The sequence below is a fragment of the Chionomys nivalis genome, chromosome 7 (assembly GCF_950005125.1).
Source record: "Chionomys nivalis chromosome 7, mChiNiv1.1, whole genome shotgun sequence".
Lineage (NCBI taxonomy): Eukaryota > Metazoa > Chordata > Mammalia > Rodentia > Cricetidae > Chionomys > Chionomys nivalis.
The window spans coordinates 89089125-89111136 of NC_080092.1; the positions used below are offsets into that span (position 1 = coordinate 89089125).

Sequence of the window (22012 nt, forward strand, 5' to 3'; positions counted from 1 at the left end):
ATTCCCCTGCCTCAGCCTCATAAAGTACTGGATTTATAGACATGAGCCTCCATGCTAAGTCAAGTCAGCTCTTTTAAAAGATTAGATAGGACATTTTTGACTCTTATGTCTTTTCTTTTCCTTCCCCACTCACATTCTCTTGGACAGATCCTCCAATTACACATTTATTCACAACCTGGAGTTCTAGCTTACCTTGAAAGTTTTTTTTTTAAATTTTAATCAGTTTTCCACTTCTCAGGTATTTAGATTCTTTCATAGTCTGTCAGGAAATGTACAGACGCCTTTGCTACTATCTCACATCTGTTAACCTTACCTAGTTATTCGTCCCCCTATTCAATTATTAGGATTCCAGTTTTTAATATTTATTTTTTTTCTTTTTTAAATTTTCTCTTTCCCTGCTAAAACCACCTATCTGTTCTCTTACAAAAATATTTTCCAAGGGCTGGAGAGATGGCGCAGTGGTGAAGGACTGCTGCTGCTAGGATCCTACAGGTCCTTTAGATCTGGTGTGTGTCATTGACTTGTGATTTTTCTGACTCATCTATGCCTAAAATTAAAATGTTTGTTTTTTTATGATGTCCTGTATTTCCTTCATATTCCTCTCATATTTTTTCATATTTCTTGCTCACTTTGTCTAAATCTTTCTCTTTATCTTGGAGCCCTAGGAGCCTCCATTCTTGTTTGATTCCGTCTTGTTATAAGGCTTCACCTGAGTTTTTTGATCAGAATATTGAGTTTTTCAATTTCATCTTCATTTTAGCTTGTGTTCCTGTCTTTGTTGAATTTATTTTTCAAATCCTGAATTACCTTGGTCATTTCATTCACCTGTTTATCTGTATAATCTTGGTCATCACTCAAGTGTTTATTGTTATCATCTTGGAGTTCAATGAAGTGTTTGCTTGTGTCTTCTTGAAATTCCTCAATAAAATCTATGATTGTTCTTCTAAATTCTGTGTCCTGGAGTTTATCCAGGAGTTCTCACTACAGAACACTTCTTTAGGACTGCTAGGTTTGATGGGAGATATGCTAGCTTGGTGACTCAGGTGGTTTTTGTTTTAGTGATTTGATCTGGGCATGTGGGCTTCTTTGTTTGGTTATGTGTCTGATGTGGTAATCTGGCTTTTCTTAGACTGGCCAGTGCAGGAGATGCACGACTTGAGTGAGCCCAGGTAAATCTTAGTGGATGAACTGTTTAATTGGACCAGGGAAAGGTGGTTCCCAAACCATGGGTGTGGAGCTAGGCCTGTTGCCACCAGGATGGCTGTGGGTGGAGGAAGAGTGATAGAAGGAAGGAGGGTCAGCAGGCCTGAGGGCCACTGATCTGGACCTATGTCTGCAGGTATAGAGAATGCCACAGGGCGCGCGAGGTAATGGGCAAAGATGGAGGCCATAGGGAAGAGAAGAGTGATTTCCCCAGCACAGGTGTTTTGGAAACAAAGAGCTTGGCTGGGCTGCTGTCTAGAACTGGGCCGCTGGGGTGATGGGCAGGCAAAGGGAAGAAGCACTTACTTAGGTGAGGTGGCTCACAAACCTCCAGGGTATACTGTTGACCTCTCTGTCGAGAATCAGATGACTGTGCTTGTATGGGATCACATCACATCCTGGTCTATTCCATCAATCCATATGCCTATTTTGGTGCCAACAGCACACATTATTCATTATTTACTATTATTATTTTAATTTGCAGGTTTTTTATTTCTACTTTAATCATGTTGCTTGCCATGGAAATGGTTATATTTTTATCTTTTTTGTTTGTTTAACTTTGGTAGGTCCTATCTATCATTTCATCCATTTATATTTCTAACTTGGTATAGAATAAGTTTGTTAGATATGTTCTTAGGATTTTCTGTATTTCATTGCTATCTATTGTAATCTGCTTCTTTACTTCTAGTCTTACAGTTTTTTGTCTTTTCTCTTTTGCGTATTATTGATTAGTGAAAGGTTTGTCAGTGGTGTTTATTTTTTCAAAGCACCAACTCTTCATTCATTTTTTAAAAAAATTTCTTTGTTCCTATTTCATTAATTTATGCCCTGTTTTTAAATTTTATTTCTCTTTACTTGGCTTAGTTCTGGCTTGTTTTATTTTTCCCATGCTTTGAGGTGCTTCAGTTTGAGATTTTCCCCTGATTTTGTCTCATGAACACTTAGAGCTGTAAGAACTGCCTTCATTGTATCTCATAGACTTTAGAATGTCATGTGATTTTTTTTTATTCAGTTCTAGAAATATGTAAATTATTTTGATTTCTTCAATCACCCAGTCATTCTTTGGTAGTGTGGTGGGGTTTTTTTGTGTGTTTTTTTATGAATAATCTTGCTTTTGATATCGTCTTATTCCATGGTCACAGAATACAGAAAGTTATTTCAGTTTTCCTATTTGTGGAGACTCGCTTTGTGTTCCATCCAGTACATGATCAGCTTTAGAATGAGTTATATGGACTTCTGGGAAGAAGGTTTATTCTGTAGTGTTTGGGTGAGATGCACTGCTAGTTTATTTATCTATGGTGTCATTTGTCTCTGATGTTTGTTTTTTGCTTGGATGACTTGTCTGTTAGTGAGAATAGGGTATTTTTGTTTGTTTGGTTTTGGTTTTTTGAGACAGGGTTTCTCTGTAGCTTTGGAACCTGTCCTGGAACTAGCTCTTGTAGACCAGGCTGGCCTCAAACTCAAAGAGATAGCCTACCTCTGCCTCCTGAGTGCTGAGATTAAAGACGTGCGCCACCACTGCCTGGCTGAGAAAAGGGTATTAATTTATTCTTATTTTTTATTGTGTTGGTGTTAATCTGTGACTTTTAATCTCATAGTATTTGCTTTATGGAATTGTGTCACCTATGTTCAATGTAATATGCTCTTGTTCGATTGTTTCCTTAACAGCATAAAGTAACTGTTATCTCTTCTAGGTAGTGTGGGTTTGACATCAGTTTTGTCAGGTATCAGAATTCTGACACCCAGTTGTTTCCTGGTACTATTGGCTTAAAATACCTTTGCCCGTTCTTTCACCCTGCAGTGTCTACCTTTTGTTTGTGAGGTTTGTTTATTGTATTTAGCAAAAGGAAGAATGTGCTTCCTAATCCAATTAGCTGTTCTGTATATGTGGATTGGAGAGTCTAATCCAGCGCTGTTCAGAATTGTTATTGAAAGGTATATATTCAGTTCCTGTCATTTTGTTGATTTTATAGTGTTTGATGGTTTTTAAACCCTTATTTGGTTGAGAAATGTTTTTGAACCTTTTTTTTTTCACATGGCTTCCTATATGTTTTTAATCATTCTCTTCTATCCAGAGTCTATCCACTGTAGCACTGGCCTAGTGGTCGTAGACTGCTTTAACCTACTTTAGTCATGGAAAGCTTTTCTTTTTCCTAACATTGTGACTGCTCTGTTGAATATAGTTCCTGGATGGGCAGTTGAGATCTTTTTCAGAACTTAAAACACATGCTTTCATGCTCTTTTAGCTTTTAGAGTTTGCATTGAAAAGTCAGCTCTTACTCTGATAGGCCTGCCTTTCTGTGTGACTTGGTCCTTCTCTCTTGCAACTTTCAATCCACTTTGTTTTTTTCTGAATTTTTAGTGTTTTAACTAAAGTATAATGTGAGAATTTCTTCTTTTTGGTTCTACCTATTTTGTGTTTTGTGTTTTGTCTGGATGGTCATCTAGTTTCCTAGGATGGGGCATATTTCCTCTATTATCTTGTTGGAAATGTTTACTGTCTTTAACATGGGATTTTTTTCCTGTTCTGTGACCATAATTCATAAATTTGACATTTTAACGCTGTCTCAAAGAGTCCCTATATTTTATTCTTTCATATATATTTAAATTCATTGTTGGCCTTAACAAATGATTCGTATCCTTTGACTTATCGTCTCCTGATCACTGTTTTTCACGTGATCCATTCTATTGATTGGGAGTTTTACTGAGGTTTTCATTTGTCTTACTGAAAAGTTAATGTTCGGTATTATTTGTTTGCTTTGTTTTTATTCCTATTTGAAATGAACAAGCATTTTTATTGGCCCATTACCTACCAAGTAGTTTAGGCTGTTAGCCAGCAAGCTTCAGGGACCCTCCTGTCTCTGCTTTCCCGGAGCCATGATGCTAAGTGTGCACCACCGTACCTGGATTGGTTGTTGCTGTTGTTTCTAATGTGGGCTCAGGACCAAGGTCATGCTTGCATCAAGTACTTTACTAACCGAGCCAGCTGCCTAGATAGTAATTTGCCATTTATAGGAATAATCTTTCTTAGAATGCCATATTTAAACAGAGAGGCTAATAGGAGTATTTTGAAATGATCAAACAGATGTGAACAAAGAAACAAGTTGGAAGAGACATACTGGAATGGAAATACTAGACACTGAAACACTGTGTGGGTTTGAATGTAAGAGCAGGATGCCACTATAAGAACTTTCTGGTAATCTTTCAAATATTTCCCTTGAAGTTGGACATGAAAACAAAAATGATGGAAGCAAAGTTTTATGAAGAGAAACTTAAGCTGCAACAGAAACATGATGCCGATGTGCAGAAGGTAGGGTATATACATGTATATTGTGTGCAGAATTTTCTGTGCTCCAGGGCTTGTGATGGGGCACACATCCATCATCTTTTTTTTTAAGCAACAAGAAGGAAACAACTCCTTATGTATTTAAGAAAAATGTGCTTATTTTCTTTTCTTCTTCCTCATTCAAATCATAAAGCAATATTCTTGCTGGACTGAAAAATTTACCTTTGTTTAAATGAAAGTTTTAATTATAAATTTATGTAATGAAGTTTTATTATAAAATATCAAAATGAAGTAGAATTATTTGAGGAATAATACATTACTGTATAGGATAAATGAATTTGAAAGATGTTTGGAAGAATCGTGGTGGTAGAGTCTGAAATCAGCATCTTGGTGTATGTATCAGTTACCTTACTCATCATCATGACCAGTGCTGGACAAGAACATATGGGAGAAAGACTCCCCTTTGGCATGTGTTTTTAGAGGATACAGTCTACCACAATGGAGAAAGTTAGGGGGAATGCATCTCGGCGGCAGTGGGATTTTTCAACAGCTGATTGTTTCATATTTGTAGAATGGGAGGTAGACAGGACAAGAAGTGAGGCTGGGTTATAAAACCTCAGTGACACCACTTCCTCCAGCGAGGCCCCGTCTCCAAATGCCCCATGGTCTCTCAGAATAGTCCTGCCTCATGGGAACTAGATGTTCAGACACCTGCGCCTGCAGGAGATACTTTCTATCCAAACCAAGCATTCCACTCTGGGCCCTGGAGAGTCATGCCCATCTCAAAAGTCAAACTGCATCCAGTTAAGCTTCAAAAGATTCCATAGCCTTACAGTTCCAGGGCTGTTCAAAAGTCAAAGGCTTTGTTTCCCTCAGACTCAAGGTAGTCCCTTAAATGTGAATCCTTTTTAAAGTAAAAAGTTATGTTTCCAGCATGTAATGGTGTGGGGTAAACCATTTACATTCCAAAGGAGAGTAAGGGAGAATAGAAAAGAAAGACAAGACCAAAGTAACAGTGAAATTCATGAAAAATACCAAACCTTCCAGCTCCATGTAAATCATGTGGGGCTGTGGTAGTATCATGTGGGCTCCACTGGACTTGGGAACCTTGCTTCTCCAGCTTGGCTGTCTGTAACACAGATTGCCTCTCTCGGGCCATTGCCTGGTCTCAATGATTTTCTAGAACCTGGCACAAACTTCTGTCACTTCCTTATTCTTCATAGTTTGCAAAGCCAGCACCACATGAACAACATCATATCTTCAAGCCGACTTCAGACGTATCCTGACCCCTTGGGCCATAGCTGAGTTGCCTCTTGTGTCTTTGAGATTGAATCTGGTTAAAAGCACTTTTCTAGGTAGCCTGCTTGAGCAGGGTTCCCCGCTGGCTTTCTGTGTTTAGTCACTCTCTTTTCAAATGAAACATCTTAGGTGATTTTGTTTTGCTCTCTAACCCTGCTGGATGTGTGAAGTCTTATGCTTCACAGCTCCTTTCCTGTCTTGGTCTTGCATCTGTGCTTTCTCTTTAAAGGCACTGTCTCTTGAACAAACACACACTTTTGTCCCCACCTTCTCTCCTCAACTGGATTCTAACTTTGTTTTTTCTTTTTGCCAAACTGTATATTTTGTTCTGCTCTCAGTCTCTGTAAACCTGACTAAGACAGTAGGTAGTGTTTATGCCGCATGCCGGGTTAGTTTTGCTGTCTCATAACTTTCTGTGACTATGACTTTTTAGTTAAGCTTCATGAAGTTTCAGGATATGAGCAGATTGCAGCCAAATTCTTTGCCAAAATAAAACATGGATGGCATCTAGCCCAGTTTCTGAGGGAGCCATGACTCCTAATACGACATCAGACTGTCCTTTACTGTCTCCAGTTTTATTGACATTTTAGTTTCCCAAACTTGAGCCATAATAGCTTATTAAGCTCTGCTTTCGGTATTCTAGGGTTTCTTTAGCCTGCTCTCAAGTCTTCCTTGTCCCTCCTGTAAACCAGTTCCAAAGGCCTGAAGAACCACGTGGTCAGGCTTATCACAGCAGTGACCTCATTTCTTGGTACCAATTTATTATATTAGTTCATTTCATACAACTAATACCAAATACCTGAGAACAAACAGCTCAAGAAGGGAAAATTATTTTGGCTCATGGTTTATGGGGATGTGTTCCAGCGACCAGAGGGTTAAGACTAAGGAGAGAAGGTGAGGTTGAATGCTGCTAATAATAACATGAAGAAAAGGTCCTTCGGCCTCCGTGAGCAGCTTTGCTTGAGTTTGGTTGAGGGTGTGGGACTATGGCTCACTCCCACTTCTCTCTGATTTTCTTTTTTTTCTCTCTCTCTGATTTTCTTTTGAGCTCCTGGGTAACATTTTTTACTGTTTATTAACGCTCCTATTTTGGTTATTTACTATTTTTTGTTGTGAAATATAAAATCGTAGTTGCATTTATTAAATGTGGAAAAAACTGATAAATATAATTGCATAAAAAATTATTAAGTGTTTGAGATCTTGAGTTCATTTTGTCTTGATTCATAAAGCAGAGCTAGATAGAGATGAAGCCTGTTCTACATCATCTTCCCATACATCTAGGAGGTCTTGGCTTTAAGCAGGGAAAGACTAGGGGACTCTGGTAGGAGGATCCCTGGACATATTCAGTTGGAAGGTGTTGCATTCCAGTGCAGTGCAGTGGCGTGGCCTACCCAACAGAGCCCGCTTCTGATGACTTCTCTCTGCCACCTGATGACAATTTAATTTCCAAATCATGTTTTAGGGATTCATGTAATTCATTGTTCACAATCTTTTAAAAAATATATGTGGAAATTCTAAACAAAACATTATTCTTGTGTGTTAACATTTTTATCAATGTATATAAAGTAAGTTTTGTATTTAGGTGGAATCATTTATGGGATGGATAGACTTGCTGAATACTTCCCTCACATGTAGTGATATAGCCTATACTTAATTCTGTAAACTAAAGCACTGTGCATCCTTTTTGCAGATTTTAGAAAGAAAGAATAATGAACTAGAAGATTTGAAAATCTTATACAAAAAGAAACAAGCTGAAACTGAGGAAACGATAAGAAATCTTGAGAAGAAAGGTGATGGTGTGCCATGTGAATCTGCTGGGGCGATTTGATTTGTTTTGATGATTTAAAATTTAAAAATAAAATTTAATTTCTGAGATTTTTGTGAGCATCCATCAATAGGTGAAATTTATATGAACTTTCATGTGACTAGGTAAAATGTGTGTGTTTTTTGAGGCAGAGAGAAAGAGAGATGCAGTGGCAACTGGGACTGACAGAAAAAAATATAGAATATATTTCCCACTTACACATTCATTGAAAAGGAAAAAGAAAGCATTAAGTATTAAATTGTCTACAGTATGACCCGAAACATCAAAATTTTCAGGTATTCACAAGAAAAATGTCACGTTTTGAGAAAATGACTTTTGTTTGATTTTGTTTAGTTGGACATGATTTAATTCATTCCAGAGAGGAGTTCCTCATTTTAGGGTAGGAACTCTAAAGTTGGTGAGTTGTGTTTGTGCGCACTGGGCAAATGTTTGACCACTGAGCACATCTCGAGCCCACAGCCTTGTGGAATTTAGCACATGCTTTGATAAAGGCTCAGAATGTTTACAGATTTGAGATTAGTGAAAATGAAACCGAAGACTTAAGATTTGGTAAAGGAAGAAATATGGACAGTGGGTAAGAATGAAGGGCCAAAAGAGACTTTGATCTAGGATGTGCCAAATTCATTGGGTTTCTCCACAACCTGAATGTGGTGGGGTGGATAGTAATACTCTTGACAATTAAACAGGGCAGTTACATGTGAGAACTAAGCAGAGAAGCAGGCATTTTCAGATTAATTTCCTGCTTTAAAGGTTGCCAAAAGTAATTATATAGTTTCATTTTTTCCCTTAATTGTTATCAGTGATAGCTAACGTGTTCTGTTTTTTTATAGACTTTGTCTTATTCTGTTTCACAGTAGGCACTTCAAACATCCTTAAGCTTGAAAAATATTTAGGCTTTAAGAAAAACTATTTTCCTGCCAGGCATGATGGTGCATGGCTGTAATCCCAGCATTCCATTCTGGGCAGGAAGAGTTCAGGTTCCAAGTAACACAGCTACACAGTGGTACCCTATGACAGGAATCAACAACAGCAACAAGAACAAGAGCAACAAAACAAGGCCCACACACATTTTAAGGGTTTTAAAATGCAGTTCAATCGTAGTTTAATGCTGCAAAAACGTGTTACACATGCTAAACACGAGTGTGCAGTCCACTTGGGTTCTTCTCCTTTACAAGTTGCATAGTTAAGATAAGAATAAAAGAAACTTCTGGGGAAATATTTTTGAAAATTCCATTTTAAAGTAAATAAAAACATAGATAAGATGTTATGTTGAAATAAAATTATGGCTTAATGTATTTTTTAATTTAGTTGGTTAAAATTTATTAAAGAAAATTTCACTTAAACTGTCATTTTAGCTAGAGGAAAGGAAGGAATAACATACAGTTTTTAAAAGTCTAATAACATAAGATTTGAACATGGTTGTAAACTGCCTGGGAAGAGCAGGATGTATCTTCCTTTATTCGGTCAGCCCGTCACTCTTGAGAACTTCTCTATGTGGCACTGTTACACCTTTGAATAAAAAATGAAGCTGACATATCTTTCTCCTCAATGAAAATGACCTTATTTAAGAGGAAAATGGCAAGGAAATAGATATAATGTCCTAAGTGATTCATTGGAGAAAAAGATCTGATTCTGTGTAAAGGCAGGGATCTGCTTGGTGAGTGTTTTAAAAAGACGATACCCTGTGCTCACGCTCCATGAGGAGAAAATTTCCAACAATGGAGGTAGTTAGGTGATGACATTGGGTACTAAAGCCTAAAAGGAGGTGTCCTCGGGAGCCAGCAGAGAGAGGCTGGTATATTTACGGTGAAGTTTGAAGATGTGGAAGAGACAAGAGATGGATTCTGAGAGCAGCTGGATCATAAGGGGCCATTTCCCCTGTCAGAGCCTTAGGCCCATATCCTTTAGGGGAGGGGAACCTAGCATGATCCCCAGCCTGGCACTCATTATGGGATCTGCACCAATGCGTGGACTCTTTAAAGTGACAAAGGCCACATTAGAGGAGAAATACTTGAGGCTAGCATGGGAGCCAGTATCTTAAAAGCAATTGGCTGATGGAGTCTCCATAGTAGCTAACCTGCTGTTTAAATGTTCTAGGGAGAGAGTAAAGACTAATTAATCAAGTTCACCTATGGTTATAGAAATGGTCAAAAAGCAAGAAGTTAGAGGGGTTTTAGAAAAGTAAGGCTTAGTGAAAATCATCTATTAAATGTATCATTACATAGGTGTCACCAAATTCTAATGTGGTTCCTAGAAGTGGTTTAACTTTATTTTCATAATTTTTGACAGTTCAGATCCTTATACGTGATTGTCAAGTTATCAGAGAAACTAAAGAAAATCAGATAACAGAACTGAAGAAGATGTGTGAGCAAAGCAGAGAATCTCTGAATAACGATTGGGAGAAAAAGGTAAGCACCCAGAGTCAGCCACATGACCTGCGGAGTGTGTGTGAGAGGGACAAGCTCAGAAAGGGTGGAAAATGATTAAAACTTCAAAATTAACTACAAATAGCCAGTGCTCATGTTTTGGTATATATCATTCTCAGAGTCTATGGTTTATAAATAGTTTTTGTTTTAAAGCCATATTTTTTTTACTTAGTTTTTATTTTAATTAATGTTTTGCTTTTTTTTTTTTTTGTCAGAGCCAGTAGGTGTTAAGTAAAATGATAATGGAAATAATGGTTTCAATTTGGGTAATTTCTCTCTTAAAATGCTTAAAAGGCACCACTATCTAACCAGACTGAAGTTTATAGTGCAAACTTGTGTTGGTGAGTAAAATCCCCAGTGAATAGTTTCTTCTGGCATGCCCTGGGGAAGCACTGAGGTGCTGGTACTGGGGTTTAGGAATCATCTTGGGTCACTTTTAAGTACAAAGTAGCCCTGCATTGAAAAACACAGACTTTAGACAAATTACAGATACAGCAGTCAGATTTGAAGGAGTGCTTACAGTAGTCAAAACTGCCTACATTAAATTTGCAAAGTCCAAGGGTCTTCCGGGTGGCCATTTCTGAGTCATCCTTACTCTTCTTGTTGAGCTTGAACCTGGAATGAGATTCTTGGGACTCTTGCTAGGCTGGTTCTGTGCTCGCCTGCTTTCTGCATCTGTTTCAGTATCTCCTGGGTCAGGATTCACCCTGCCTGTGATAGCCCCTTGCCTTTCTGCCTGTTCACAGAGAGCGAGTTAAGAGCATCTGTTAGACTCTTCGGAACCCCTGCTTTCTCCATCTCATACAGACACTGGATAAGCTCCGTTCCTAGTGAGGTCCGAGAGTGAGCAGCCACAGGCAGAGACAGAAAGCTGTGCTCTGCCTGCTCAGCTTTCTGCCTCTGCCCTGAAGCTCGCTGCGCATCCTGTTCAGACCTCCTCTGTTGTCTGCTTCCTTTACTTTAGTTCACAGTGATTTTGTTATAGCTTCATTCATTTAGTCAACATAAGACTATCAGTCAATTAAGATCTTTGTATATGATACTTGCCATGTTGTCAGCCTTGCTGCATATTCCACTCATAAATGTGATCTTTGTGTTTGTTGTTTGTATTGATTATGGAATGCTGAATGAGTACCTTACTGGAAATTTGTATAGGAGAAGAAGCATTTTCCTATTTGTATTGTACAAATGAAATAAATAATACAGTTGTTATTCATAATGAACAACAATAAGATTATTAATATTTCTGTTTGTGTATTTTTCAGACTCCTAATAATGTTTCATTGAGAAATGTACTGTTTATCAGATTTACTTACTTTCTTACCCAAGTCAGAAAATTCCTTTAGTATTTGCCCACCTATTGAAATTTTCTGTTCTGGAAAGCAGAGGAAAAAAATGTATGCTCTTTGTGTGATATTTTTACTTGTGAGTCTTAGACTCTTGTTCAGATCACTTTATAGATATAAATAGGAACATTAGAAAACATTTTTTTAATTATCAAAATAACATATTCCATGATAGTGAAAGAGTCTTGTCTTCATTGTGCAGCTTCACAATGCTGTAGCAGAAATGGAAAAGGAAAAATTTGAGCTTCAGAAGCGACATACTGAGACTATTCAGGAATTGCTGGAGGATACAAACGTGCGGCTGAATAAAATGGAGGGTGACTACATGGTGCAGACACAGTCCACAGTAAGTGATTTTCTCTTCTCTCTTTCGCTCTTCACATCCATCTTGTTTTCCATGTCTGCACCCCTCACTGATACACATTTTATATAAATTTGTTACTAAATTTAAAGAAAAAGCTCTACTCTCTTACTTGATATAGTGAGAGTGACAGACCCTAGAAGCTCACGGAGATGTCAGACTCTGGATTGTTTGATGATGCCTCTGTGCCTTAATTTCTTAGAAGTGGTTGCAAATTCTTTTCATTTTCTTTTAGTTCAGACATAATTATTTTCTTTTTAAAATTCTTTTATACTGGATATAAGAGCGATTTTTGATGATACTTGAAGTTGGTGTGATGGAAATTGGGAGTGTTTCTGCTCTGACAGAGTCTCCTAGCAGAGCTTCTTGACTGGGGCATGTACATACACGTGTCACCTGGAGAACTATCAAATCCTTAGCACTTTGGGGGTCTTCTTAACTCTTTGAATGTTAAGTTTTCTTATTTCTTTGATAAGAAAATAATAGTTTTGGCAATATTGAATTGATATATGAATGAAGTTACATAATAAGCTTTCAACAGTTAGAGTCTTTGAAAATGCAGCATCTAAGAATTAGACAGTCATATGAGTGAAAAAGAAAGACTCGGTTTAAGAATATAATTAGTTGCTTGAAGATGGGATTTTTGATCTCTGTTTCTTGTAAAAAATGACAAAAAACAGATGAAAAGTTCAGAAATGAAGATGGACAAAACCCACAAAAGTTAATAGAGCTTTTGGAGTTTGTATTAGTTACATTTATGCCACCGAAAGAAAATGCTGTACAGAAACTGTACAATGAAAGATTCATTTGACTTATTGTTTCAGAGGATCTCTCAGTCTGGGAAGGCTGTAGAGTTCATGGTGACAGGAACATGTGGCAGAGGCTTCTTTTGGAACAGCAAGTTAAGAAGCAAAGAAATTACTGGCAAGCAAAGTATACAGAAACTAACCTTCAAAGGCTCGCCCCTAGCTAGTAGAGTCCACCACCTAAAGGCTTCACAGACTACTGAAACAGCACAGCTACCGGGAGACCACACTTTCAAAACGTGACTTTGTGAGAAACAGTTCAGATTCAAATCATAATAGCGTTGGAAAGACTGACATTGATCTGACAGGTTCAAGAAAGCCCAGGACTCTGGGAACCATAGCTGAGCTGTTCCACACAGCCTGGAAGGCATCAGGCAGCTCAGTGAGTCTGCAATATTGGGGCTGCTAGGTATGAAAGAAGAGGCAAGGGTGGGGCAGAAGGTGTTGATCATAATGCATTTGCATGTGCTTGAAATGTCCCTGATGCAACTTTTTTAAAATTGATTTTATTAATCTCTACATTTTTCTCTGCTCCCCTCCCTGCCTGTCCCCTCCCCTTCAACCCTCTCTCAAGGTCCCCATGCTTCCAGTTTACTCAGGAGATCTTGTCTTTTTCTACTTCCCATGTAGATTAGATCCATGTATGACTCTCTTAGGGTCCTCATTGTTGTCTAGGTTCTCTGGGATTGTAATTTGTGGGCTGGTTTCTTTGCTTTATGTTTAAAAACCACTTATGAGTGAGTACTTGTGATAATTGTCTTTCTGGGTCTGGGTTACCTCACTCAATATGATGTTTTCTAGATCCACCCATTTTCCTGCAAAATTCAAGATGTCGTTATTTTTTTGTGCTGTGTAGTACTCCTTTGTGTAAATGTAACACATTTTCCTTATCCATTCTTCGGTCGAGAGGCATTTAGGTTGTTTCCAGGCTCTGGCTATGACAGACAATGCTGCTATGAACATAGTTGAGCACATGTCTTTGTGGCACAATTGAGCATTCTTTGGCTATATACCCAAAAGTGGTATTAGTGGGTTTTGAGGAAGGTTGTTTTCTAATTTTCTGAAAATCGCCATACTGATATCCAAAGGAGCTGTACCAATTTGCACTCCTACCAGCAATGCAGGAGTGTTCCCTTTACCCCATAACCTCTCCAGCATACGTTGTCATCAGTGTTTTTGATCTTGGTCATTCTGACAGGTGTAAGATGGAATCTCAGAGTTGTTTTGATTTGCATTTCTCTGATGACGAAGGATGATGAGCATTTCCTTAGGTGTCTTTCAGCCATTTTAGATTCCTCTGTTGTGAGTTCTCTGTTTAGGTCTGTACTCCATTTTTATTGGATTATTTTGATGACCAATTTTTTGAGTTCTTTGTATATTTTGGAGATCAGACCTCTGTCTGATGTGGGGTTGGTGAATATCTTTTCCCATTCTGTAGGCTGTCATTTGTCTTGTTGACTGTGTTCTTTGCTTTACAGAAGTTTTTTCAGGAGGTCCCATTTATTAATTGTTTCTCTCAAGGTCTGTGCTACTGGGCTTATATTTAGGAAGTGATTCTCCGTGCCAGTGCGTTCAAGTGTACTTCCCACTTTCTCTTCTATGAGGTTCAGTGTGGCTGGCTTTATGTTAAGGTCTTTTATCCATTTGGACTTGAGTTTTGTGCATGGTGATAGATATGGATCTATTTCTATTCTTCTACATGTTGATATTCAGTTAGGTTGGCACCATTTCTTTTTTCCATTTGATAGTTTTTGCTTCTTTGTCAAAAATCAGGTGTTCGAAAGTGTGTGAATTAATATCCAGGTCTTGAATTCAGTTCCTTTTATGCCAATACCAGGCTGTTTTCAGTACTGTAGCTCTGTAGTACAGTTTGAAGTCAGGGATTGTGATGCCTCCAGAAGTACTTTTATTGTACAGGATTGTTTTGGCTATCCTGGGTTTTTTGCTTTTTCATATGAAGTTGAGTACCGTTCTTTTGAGGTCTGTGACCATGAAAAGACCACACCTAAGAATAATAGGTATAGAAGAAGGAAATGTTCAACTCAAAAGCACAGAAAATATATTCAACAAAATCATAGAAAAAAACTTTCCCAACCTAAAGAAAGATATACCTATGAAGATATAAGAAGCTTATAGAACACCAAATAGACTGGATAAAAAAAGATGTCCTCTCACCACATAATAATCGAAACACTAAACATACAGAATAAAGAAAGAATATTAAGAGCTGCAAAGGAAAAAGGCCAAGTAACATATGATGGAAGAGATACTTTCATTGGTTAATAAAGAAACTGTCTTGGCCCATTTGATAGACCAGCCCTTAGTTAGGTGGAGTAGACAGAACAGAATGCTGGGAAGAAGGGAAGTGAGCCAGACACCAGGCCTCTCCTCTCTGGTCAGATGCGATGGAGCAAGCCACCAGGTCAGACATGCTGAATCTTTCCTGGTAAGACACCACTAATCTGTGGTGCTACACAGATTAGTAAATATGGGTTAAGCAAGATATGAGAGTTAGCCAAGAAGAGGCTAGATATAATGGGCCAGGCAGTGTTTAAATGAATACAGTTTGTGTGTTGTTATTTCGAGGCATAAGCTAGCCAGGTGGCTGGGAGCAGGGTGGCAGGAACGCAGCCCATCGCTCCTTCAACAAACATAAAGGCAGACCCTATCAGAATTACACCTGACTTCTTAGTGGAGACAATGAAAGCCAGCAGGTCCTTGTCAAGTGTTATGCAGATATTAAGAGACCATGGATGCAGCCCAGACTGCTATACCCAGCAAAACTTTCAATCACCGTAGAAGGACAAAACAAGATATTCCATGACAAAATCAGATTTAACCAATACCTAGCCACAAACTCAGTCCTACACAAAGTACTAGAAGGGGAAAACTCCAACCCACGGAAGTTGGCTACATCAACAAAACACAGACAATTGATTATCTCACAGCAGCAAATCCCAAAGAAGGGGAAAACATACAAATTAACATCACCAACAACGAAAACTAAATTAACAGGAGATAGTAATCACCAGTCATTAATATCTCTTAATATAAATGGACTCTACCCACCTACAAAAAGACACAGGCTAACAGATTGGATTAAAAAACAGAATCCATTCTTCTTCTGCATACAAGAAACACATCTCAACCTCAAAGACAGACATTGCCTCAGAGTAAAGGTTTGGGGAAAAAAATTCCAATCAAATGAACCTAAGAAACAAGCTGGTGTAGCTATTCTAATATCTAGCAAAATAGACTTCAAACTAAAATCAATCAAAAGAGACAAAGAAGGACATTTCAAATTAGTCACAGGAAAAATTCATCAAGAGGAAATCTCAACACTGAATATCTATGCCCCAAATATAAGAGCACCCTCATATGTAACAGAAACACTTCTAAAGCTTAAATCATACATTAAACTAATAGTGGGAGAATTCAACACTCCACTCTCACCACTGGACACATCAGTCAGACAAAAAATAAACAGAGAAATAAGGGAACTAACAGATGTTATGACTTAAATGGACTTAACAGACATTGATAGAATATTCTATCCAAACAGAAAAGAATATACTTTCTTCTCAACACCTCATAGGACCTTCTCAAAAATTGACCACATACTTGGTAACAAAACAAACCACAACAGATACAAAAAAAAAAAAGTGGAATAACCCCATGGATCTTATTGGATCACCATGGCTTAAAACTAGAATTCAACAGCAACACAAATTCCGGAAAGTCCACAAACAAATGGAAATTAAGCAATGCTCACCTGAATCATCAATGGGTCAATGAAGAAATAAAGGGAGATATTAAAGACTTCCTAAAATTTAATGAAAATGACCACACAACATACCCCAACTTATGAGACACAATGTAAGCAGTGTTAACAGGAAAATTTATACCACTAAATGCCTACACAAAGAAGCTGGGAAAATCCCACACTAGTGAATTAACAGAACATTTGAAAACTTTATAACATAAAGAAGCAAACTCACCCAGGAGAACTAGGTGGCAAGAAATAATCAAATTGAGAGCTGAAATCAACAAAATTAGAAACAAAGAAAATGATACAAAGAGTCAATGAGACAAAGAGTTGGTTCTTCGAGAAAATCAACAAAATAGACAAAATTTTATCCAAACTAACCAAAAGACAGAGAGAAAACACCCAAATTTACAAAATCAGAAATGAAAAGGGGGACATAACAACAGACATGGAGGAAATACAGAGTATCATCAGGTCATATTTTGAAAATCTGTACTCCACAAAATTGAAAAACTCAAAGGAAATGAACAACTTCCTGGATAAAAATCACTTACCAAAATTAAATCAAGACCAGATAAGCAAATTAAACAAACCTATAACTGCTAAAGAAATAAAAACAGTCATCAAAAGTCTCCCACCCCCAAAAATTCCAGGACCAGATGTTTCAGCTCAGAATTCTACAAGACTTTCAAAGAACTAATACCAATACTCTTCAAATTGTTCCACACAATAGAAACAGAAAGAACATTGCCAAACTCTTTTAATGAGGCTACAATTACCCTGATACCCAAACCATATAAAGACATTACTATGAAAGAGAATTACAGACCAATCTCACTCATGAACTTTGATACAAAAAAACTAAACAAAATACTGGCAAATCGAATCCAAGAACACATCAGAACCATCATCCACCTGATGCAACTTTTTAAACTAAGCAAGAGCAGACAGCAGGTGTGGATGGTCTCTTCCAGCTTGTGGAGCACAGGCTCGTCTCACTTGTAACTCTAGGAGAACACTGGTGATCTTTTGGAGAGAAGAAACAGACTCAGAGTTTTTGCCGTAATTTGCTGGCTGTGGTGAACAGAATTTCCAGAGCCTCCAAATCCCTTTGGGTAGCAGGCTGTAAAGCATCACTTCCTCCCAATGAAAAACTGAGTTGCTTATGAGACGAAGAGTATCAAGATGCCTTCAGACTTTTTAACTCAGTGTTCAATGCCAGAAAACAGTGGGGCCATGCCTATAAGGTGATGTTAGGAAAAATTTGGCCCCTAGTGCTTCCCAAATGAATAAGTAGTTTTAAATACTTGCAGATCCCCAGGGTTTATGCATGCTTGTTGTAAGAGGCTGCTTGTTTGTTTCCTGGCCACCCAGACTCCCGAAATAATCACACAGAAACTGTATTAATTAAACCATTGCTTGGCCCGTTATCTCTAGCTTCTTATTTGCTAACTCATATATCTTAATTTAACCCATTTCTATTAATCTGTGTATTGCCACGTGGCTGTGGCTTACCAGGTAAAGTCTAGCAACTATCTCCCACAGGGCTACATGACTTCTCCTCGACTCTGCCTCATTTCTCGCATTCAGTTTAGTTTTTCTCGCCAGCTCTGCTCTACTCTATCACAGGCCCAAAACAACTTCTTTATTAATGAATGGTATTCACAGCATACAGAAGAGAATCCCACATCACATGCTAAATGTCTCTATAGTGCTTTTAGAAATGGCATTTGTCATTGTTTTGATCTCTTTAATATTTTTTCTTTTTTTGTTATGAGAAATGTATTCATAGAAGTTATTTTTTAAAAAAGAGCTTTTCATTCTGTCTCTTAGGTCTTATTTTGTGTTTTCTATTCTTGCAGTTTCTCACTGTTCTTTATTTCTCTCTATGAAAGCTTCTTTTATTCTACCCTCATCAATTCATTCTTTAATAGGTTTGCTCCTACGTATTATGTCTGTTTTACTTTTTATTTCAACTGATTTTTCATGCCAAGTATTTTCATTTGACTCTAAAAAATCCCTTCTCACCAGTTAATTTGTTAATAGCATCTTGAATATATTTGTTAGTTTAGATCTATTTGTTCTAACTATATTTAGACAATTATAATGTACTATATATTATGAACCATAACATGATATATAATATTGTCCTTGTTAGTTTTTACTGTCAACTTGGTATATTCTAGAGTCACCCGGGTAGAAGAAACCTCAGTTGAAGAATTGTTTAGATCAGATTGTCCTGTGACCATGTCTGTGATAAATTGTTTAGATTGATGATTGATGTGGGAGGATCCCGTCCTTTATGGGTTGCACTGACTCTAAGTAGGTAGGTTTGATATATATAAGAATTGTTAAGCATGAGTTAATGAGTGATCCAATAACCAACATTCTTGTTTCTGTTTTACCTCCTATTTGTGTTCTTGAGCTGACTTCCTTCAGTGATAGACTGTGACCTAGGAGTATAAGCTGAAATAACCCCTTTTTCTTATATTGCTTTTGGTCATGGTGTTTATCACAGTGACAGAAAGCAATCTTGGACAATTGTGTAGTAGCAGGTTGCCTGATTGTCCTGGCTGGCCAGAACTGAAATAATTATACAGAAACTGTATTAGTTAACTCACTGCTTGGCCCATTAGCTCTAGCTTCTTATTGGATAACTCTTACATATTAATTTAACCCATTTCTATTAATCTGTGTATTGCTACATGACTGTGGCTTACTGGGTAAAGTTCCAGTGTCCGTCTCGGTGGCTACATGGCTTCTTTCTGATTCTGCCTTCTCTCTCCCAGCATTCAGCTTAGTTTTCCCAGCCTAGCTCTGTTCCCCTATAGCTCTGCTATAGGCCCTTTATTCTTCAATGGTAATCACAGCATATAGAGGGAAATCCTACATCACAATTACATTGCTTTTTAAAAATAAATTTGTTGTCTTTCAATGTATCTTCCACAGGTCTCAGTTATTTTGGACTGAGAACTCATGTCCCTTTGGTTTGTTATTCTGATATGGATTTGGGAAAGCAGGAGATCAAGTTCTTTTATTGGTCAACAAGAGCTTGTGCTGCTTTGTTTTATGTCAACTTGGCAAAAGCTAGAGTTCTTTGGGAGAAGGAATATCAATGCTCCTATGAGACTGGCCTATGGGCAAGCCTGTGATTGTTTTCTTAATGATGTGTGAGAACCCACTTTTCTATGTATGGTGTTGCCCCTGAGTTGGTGGTCTAAGATTGTATAAGAAAGCAGACTGAGCAAGCTGTGAAGAGCAAGCCAGTTAGCTGCATTCCTCAATGGCCTCTACATCACTTCCTGGCTCCACATTCCATTTTTGGTCCTAGTGTTTTATCTCGGCAATAGAAAGCAAAGTAAGAGTTTGTTCAAGTCGTGAGGAAATGGTGAGCCTCACTTTAGAGACTCCTGAAAAGGCCCATTGGCAGTTTCCCATATGTAAGATGGAGGCCTCACCAATTCTAAAAGGAATATAACTTTCAAGAGAGATAGTGTTCCTATAATAGAGGGAGAGGTAATCTTTCAATGAAAGAAGCCCTAACTTCATCAGTTTTATCCACCCTCATTCCCGCTGTCTTTCTCTCCTGCCTATTTCCCTGCCTCTAGCCCCACTTCTTTTTCGCTCTTCTTTTTTCTTCATCTCTTTTCAATTTTCCTATTCCTTCCCTTTATCTTGATTTCCCTCTGTTTATTTTTTTCTCTTCCCATCTTCCTTCCCCTACTCATATCCTTCCTTTTCCTTCTTTTTTCCCTGCCTCTTCTGCTTCCTTCCATTTTCCCCATTCTCCTTCCCTTTCCTTTCCTTTTTTGAAACAAGGTTGCTCTGCCCATCTCAGGCTGGTCTGGTACTTACTATGTGGCTATGGCTAGTCTTCAGTGCAAGTATCACCTGCACACTGCCACACAAGTCCTGCTTTTTTGTGTCTTGTTAAACAAATCTCTCTACTGAGAGTGCAGGATTTTTGCCTATATGTACGCTTTACTAAAGGTTTTTAAATTGTTCTTTAACAGGAGTCTTTAATCTTTCCTGTTGTTACTTTTTTGTGACTACTAATTAAAATCTAATCTCATTGTTTTCATGTGCATGACTACCCTTGTTTTTCCAGTTTCACTTTTGAGTCCATCCTCCTCTCTCTTGATCTGCCTTGGCTGTTGTGTATGTAACTTCCCTTCAATGAAGTTCTCCATGGTTTACAGCTAGCTAGTTTTTTTGCCTTAGCTGACATCATTACTGTGGCTTATAGTCACTCTTGATGCTCAGTGTGCATGTCCATCTTCCTTATTGAGCAGAACTGTCCTGCCTGAACTCTTTCCTTTGATGGTTATATTTAGAATTAACTCCCCACATTCATAAAGAAATAGGGTTTGGAGAATATATTTTTTTCAGAATATTATTTATGATATTTTTGACGTTATTATTATGTTACTTATTTTGGGGGGCTTGAGTGGTGGCTTAATGGTTAAGAGCACTTGTTGCTCATGCGGAGGACTTGTGTAAGTTACTGGCTGCTCTACTGAAGCTCACAACTGTCTGTAACTGCAGTGTTAGATGGTCGAATGCTCCCACGACACTGCACACATGTGGTGCACAGACATCCATGTACATAAGACACCCAGACACATCAATTAAATAAATAAACAAGTAAATGAATAAATATTTTTAAGAGATACATTTTTGCTATACATGCTTGTCATGGATTTTAGGCTTTTAAACATATGTAACAAGTATTTTACTTCACTGCTGTCCGTTGACTAGAACTTATATGAAATGTTAAAGATTGATGGCAATCATAGTATCATAGTTTTTGTGGGGGGTTTCAAGGTAGGTTTCTCTGTGTAGCTTTGGATTTGGAGACTGTCGTGGAACTCTCTCTCTGTAGGCCAGGCTGGCCTCAAACTCACAGAGACCTGGCAATCGTAGTTTTTAAAGCAAAGTTATTCTTATTTCAAAAGGTATGCAAGCTTACAATTCGAAGAAAAGATCCTTCCCTAGTGTCATTATTTTGCTCGTTGTTTAAACTAGCCCACAGATAATGGGTTTCAGGATGGCATTTCATGCATATTTTGTCCTTCTTTGTCTGCCTTCCTACTCCCTCTCCCTCATCCCTTGTCTCCTTTTGCTGTCCCTTTCCTTCTTCTCCCGAAGCCCTGCTGCCCTCTTCTCACATGTGTTCCAGTCCCCTCTTTTCTTTCTGTCCTCGAGAGCTCTTCTTTCCCTGCTGTTTCTTACGACAGTACACACAAACACACACACGCCCAAGTGCACACACATGGACATGTACACTCAAGGGCACATCCCCACACTAAAATCTAGGATTTGCATATGAGAAAAAGATATAGTGTATTTCTCTTTCTAAGTCTGATTTATTTTGTTTCATATAATGATTCCAACTTAGAATCATTTTCCTGAAAATATCATTTAATTTTCTCTATAGCTAAATAAAAATTCATATATAATATATAAAATGTATAAACCCCTCCTATTAATAATGCTTCTATCAAGAAAGACACTGATTAATATTTGCCACAATAATGTACTTATATATTCTTCTTAGCAAATTGCTTCTATTGTCAGTTTAATGCTGGATATTGTCATTAAAAAACACAAACATAAACATTGCAATGTGATAGGTATATTAATTACTCAGTACTGGATAATAAATGACTGTAATTTAGATGACCTAGAATGACA

The 22012-nt window shown here is 37.8% G+C and overlaps 1 protein-coding gene across 2 annotated transcripts in view; it reads left to right on the forward strand.

The window, feature by feature from the left end:
* The window catches only part of Cep112 (centrosomal protein 112), a 448529-nt gene that overhangs the window by 78225 nt on the left and 348292 nt on the right, over positions 1-22012 (forward strand). The window contains exons 9-12 of one of the 2 annotated variants that reach the window (XM_057774090.1): positions 4427-4513; positions 7479-7578; positions 9903-10021; positions 11588-11731. In XM_057774090.1, the coding sequence (XP_057630073.1) occupies positions 4427-4513; positions 7479-7578; positions 9903-10021; positions 11588-11731 (450 nt within the window). Of the gene's footprint in view, positions 1-4426; positions 4514-7478; positions 7579-9902; positions 10022-11587; positions 11732-22012 lie in introns of those variants that run through there. The other variant, XM_057774091.1, reaches the window with a different exon arrangement.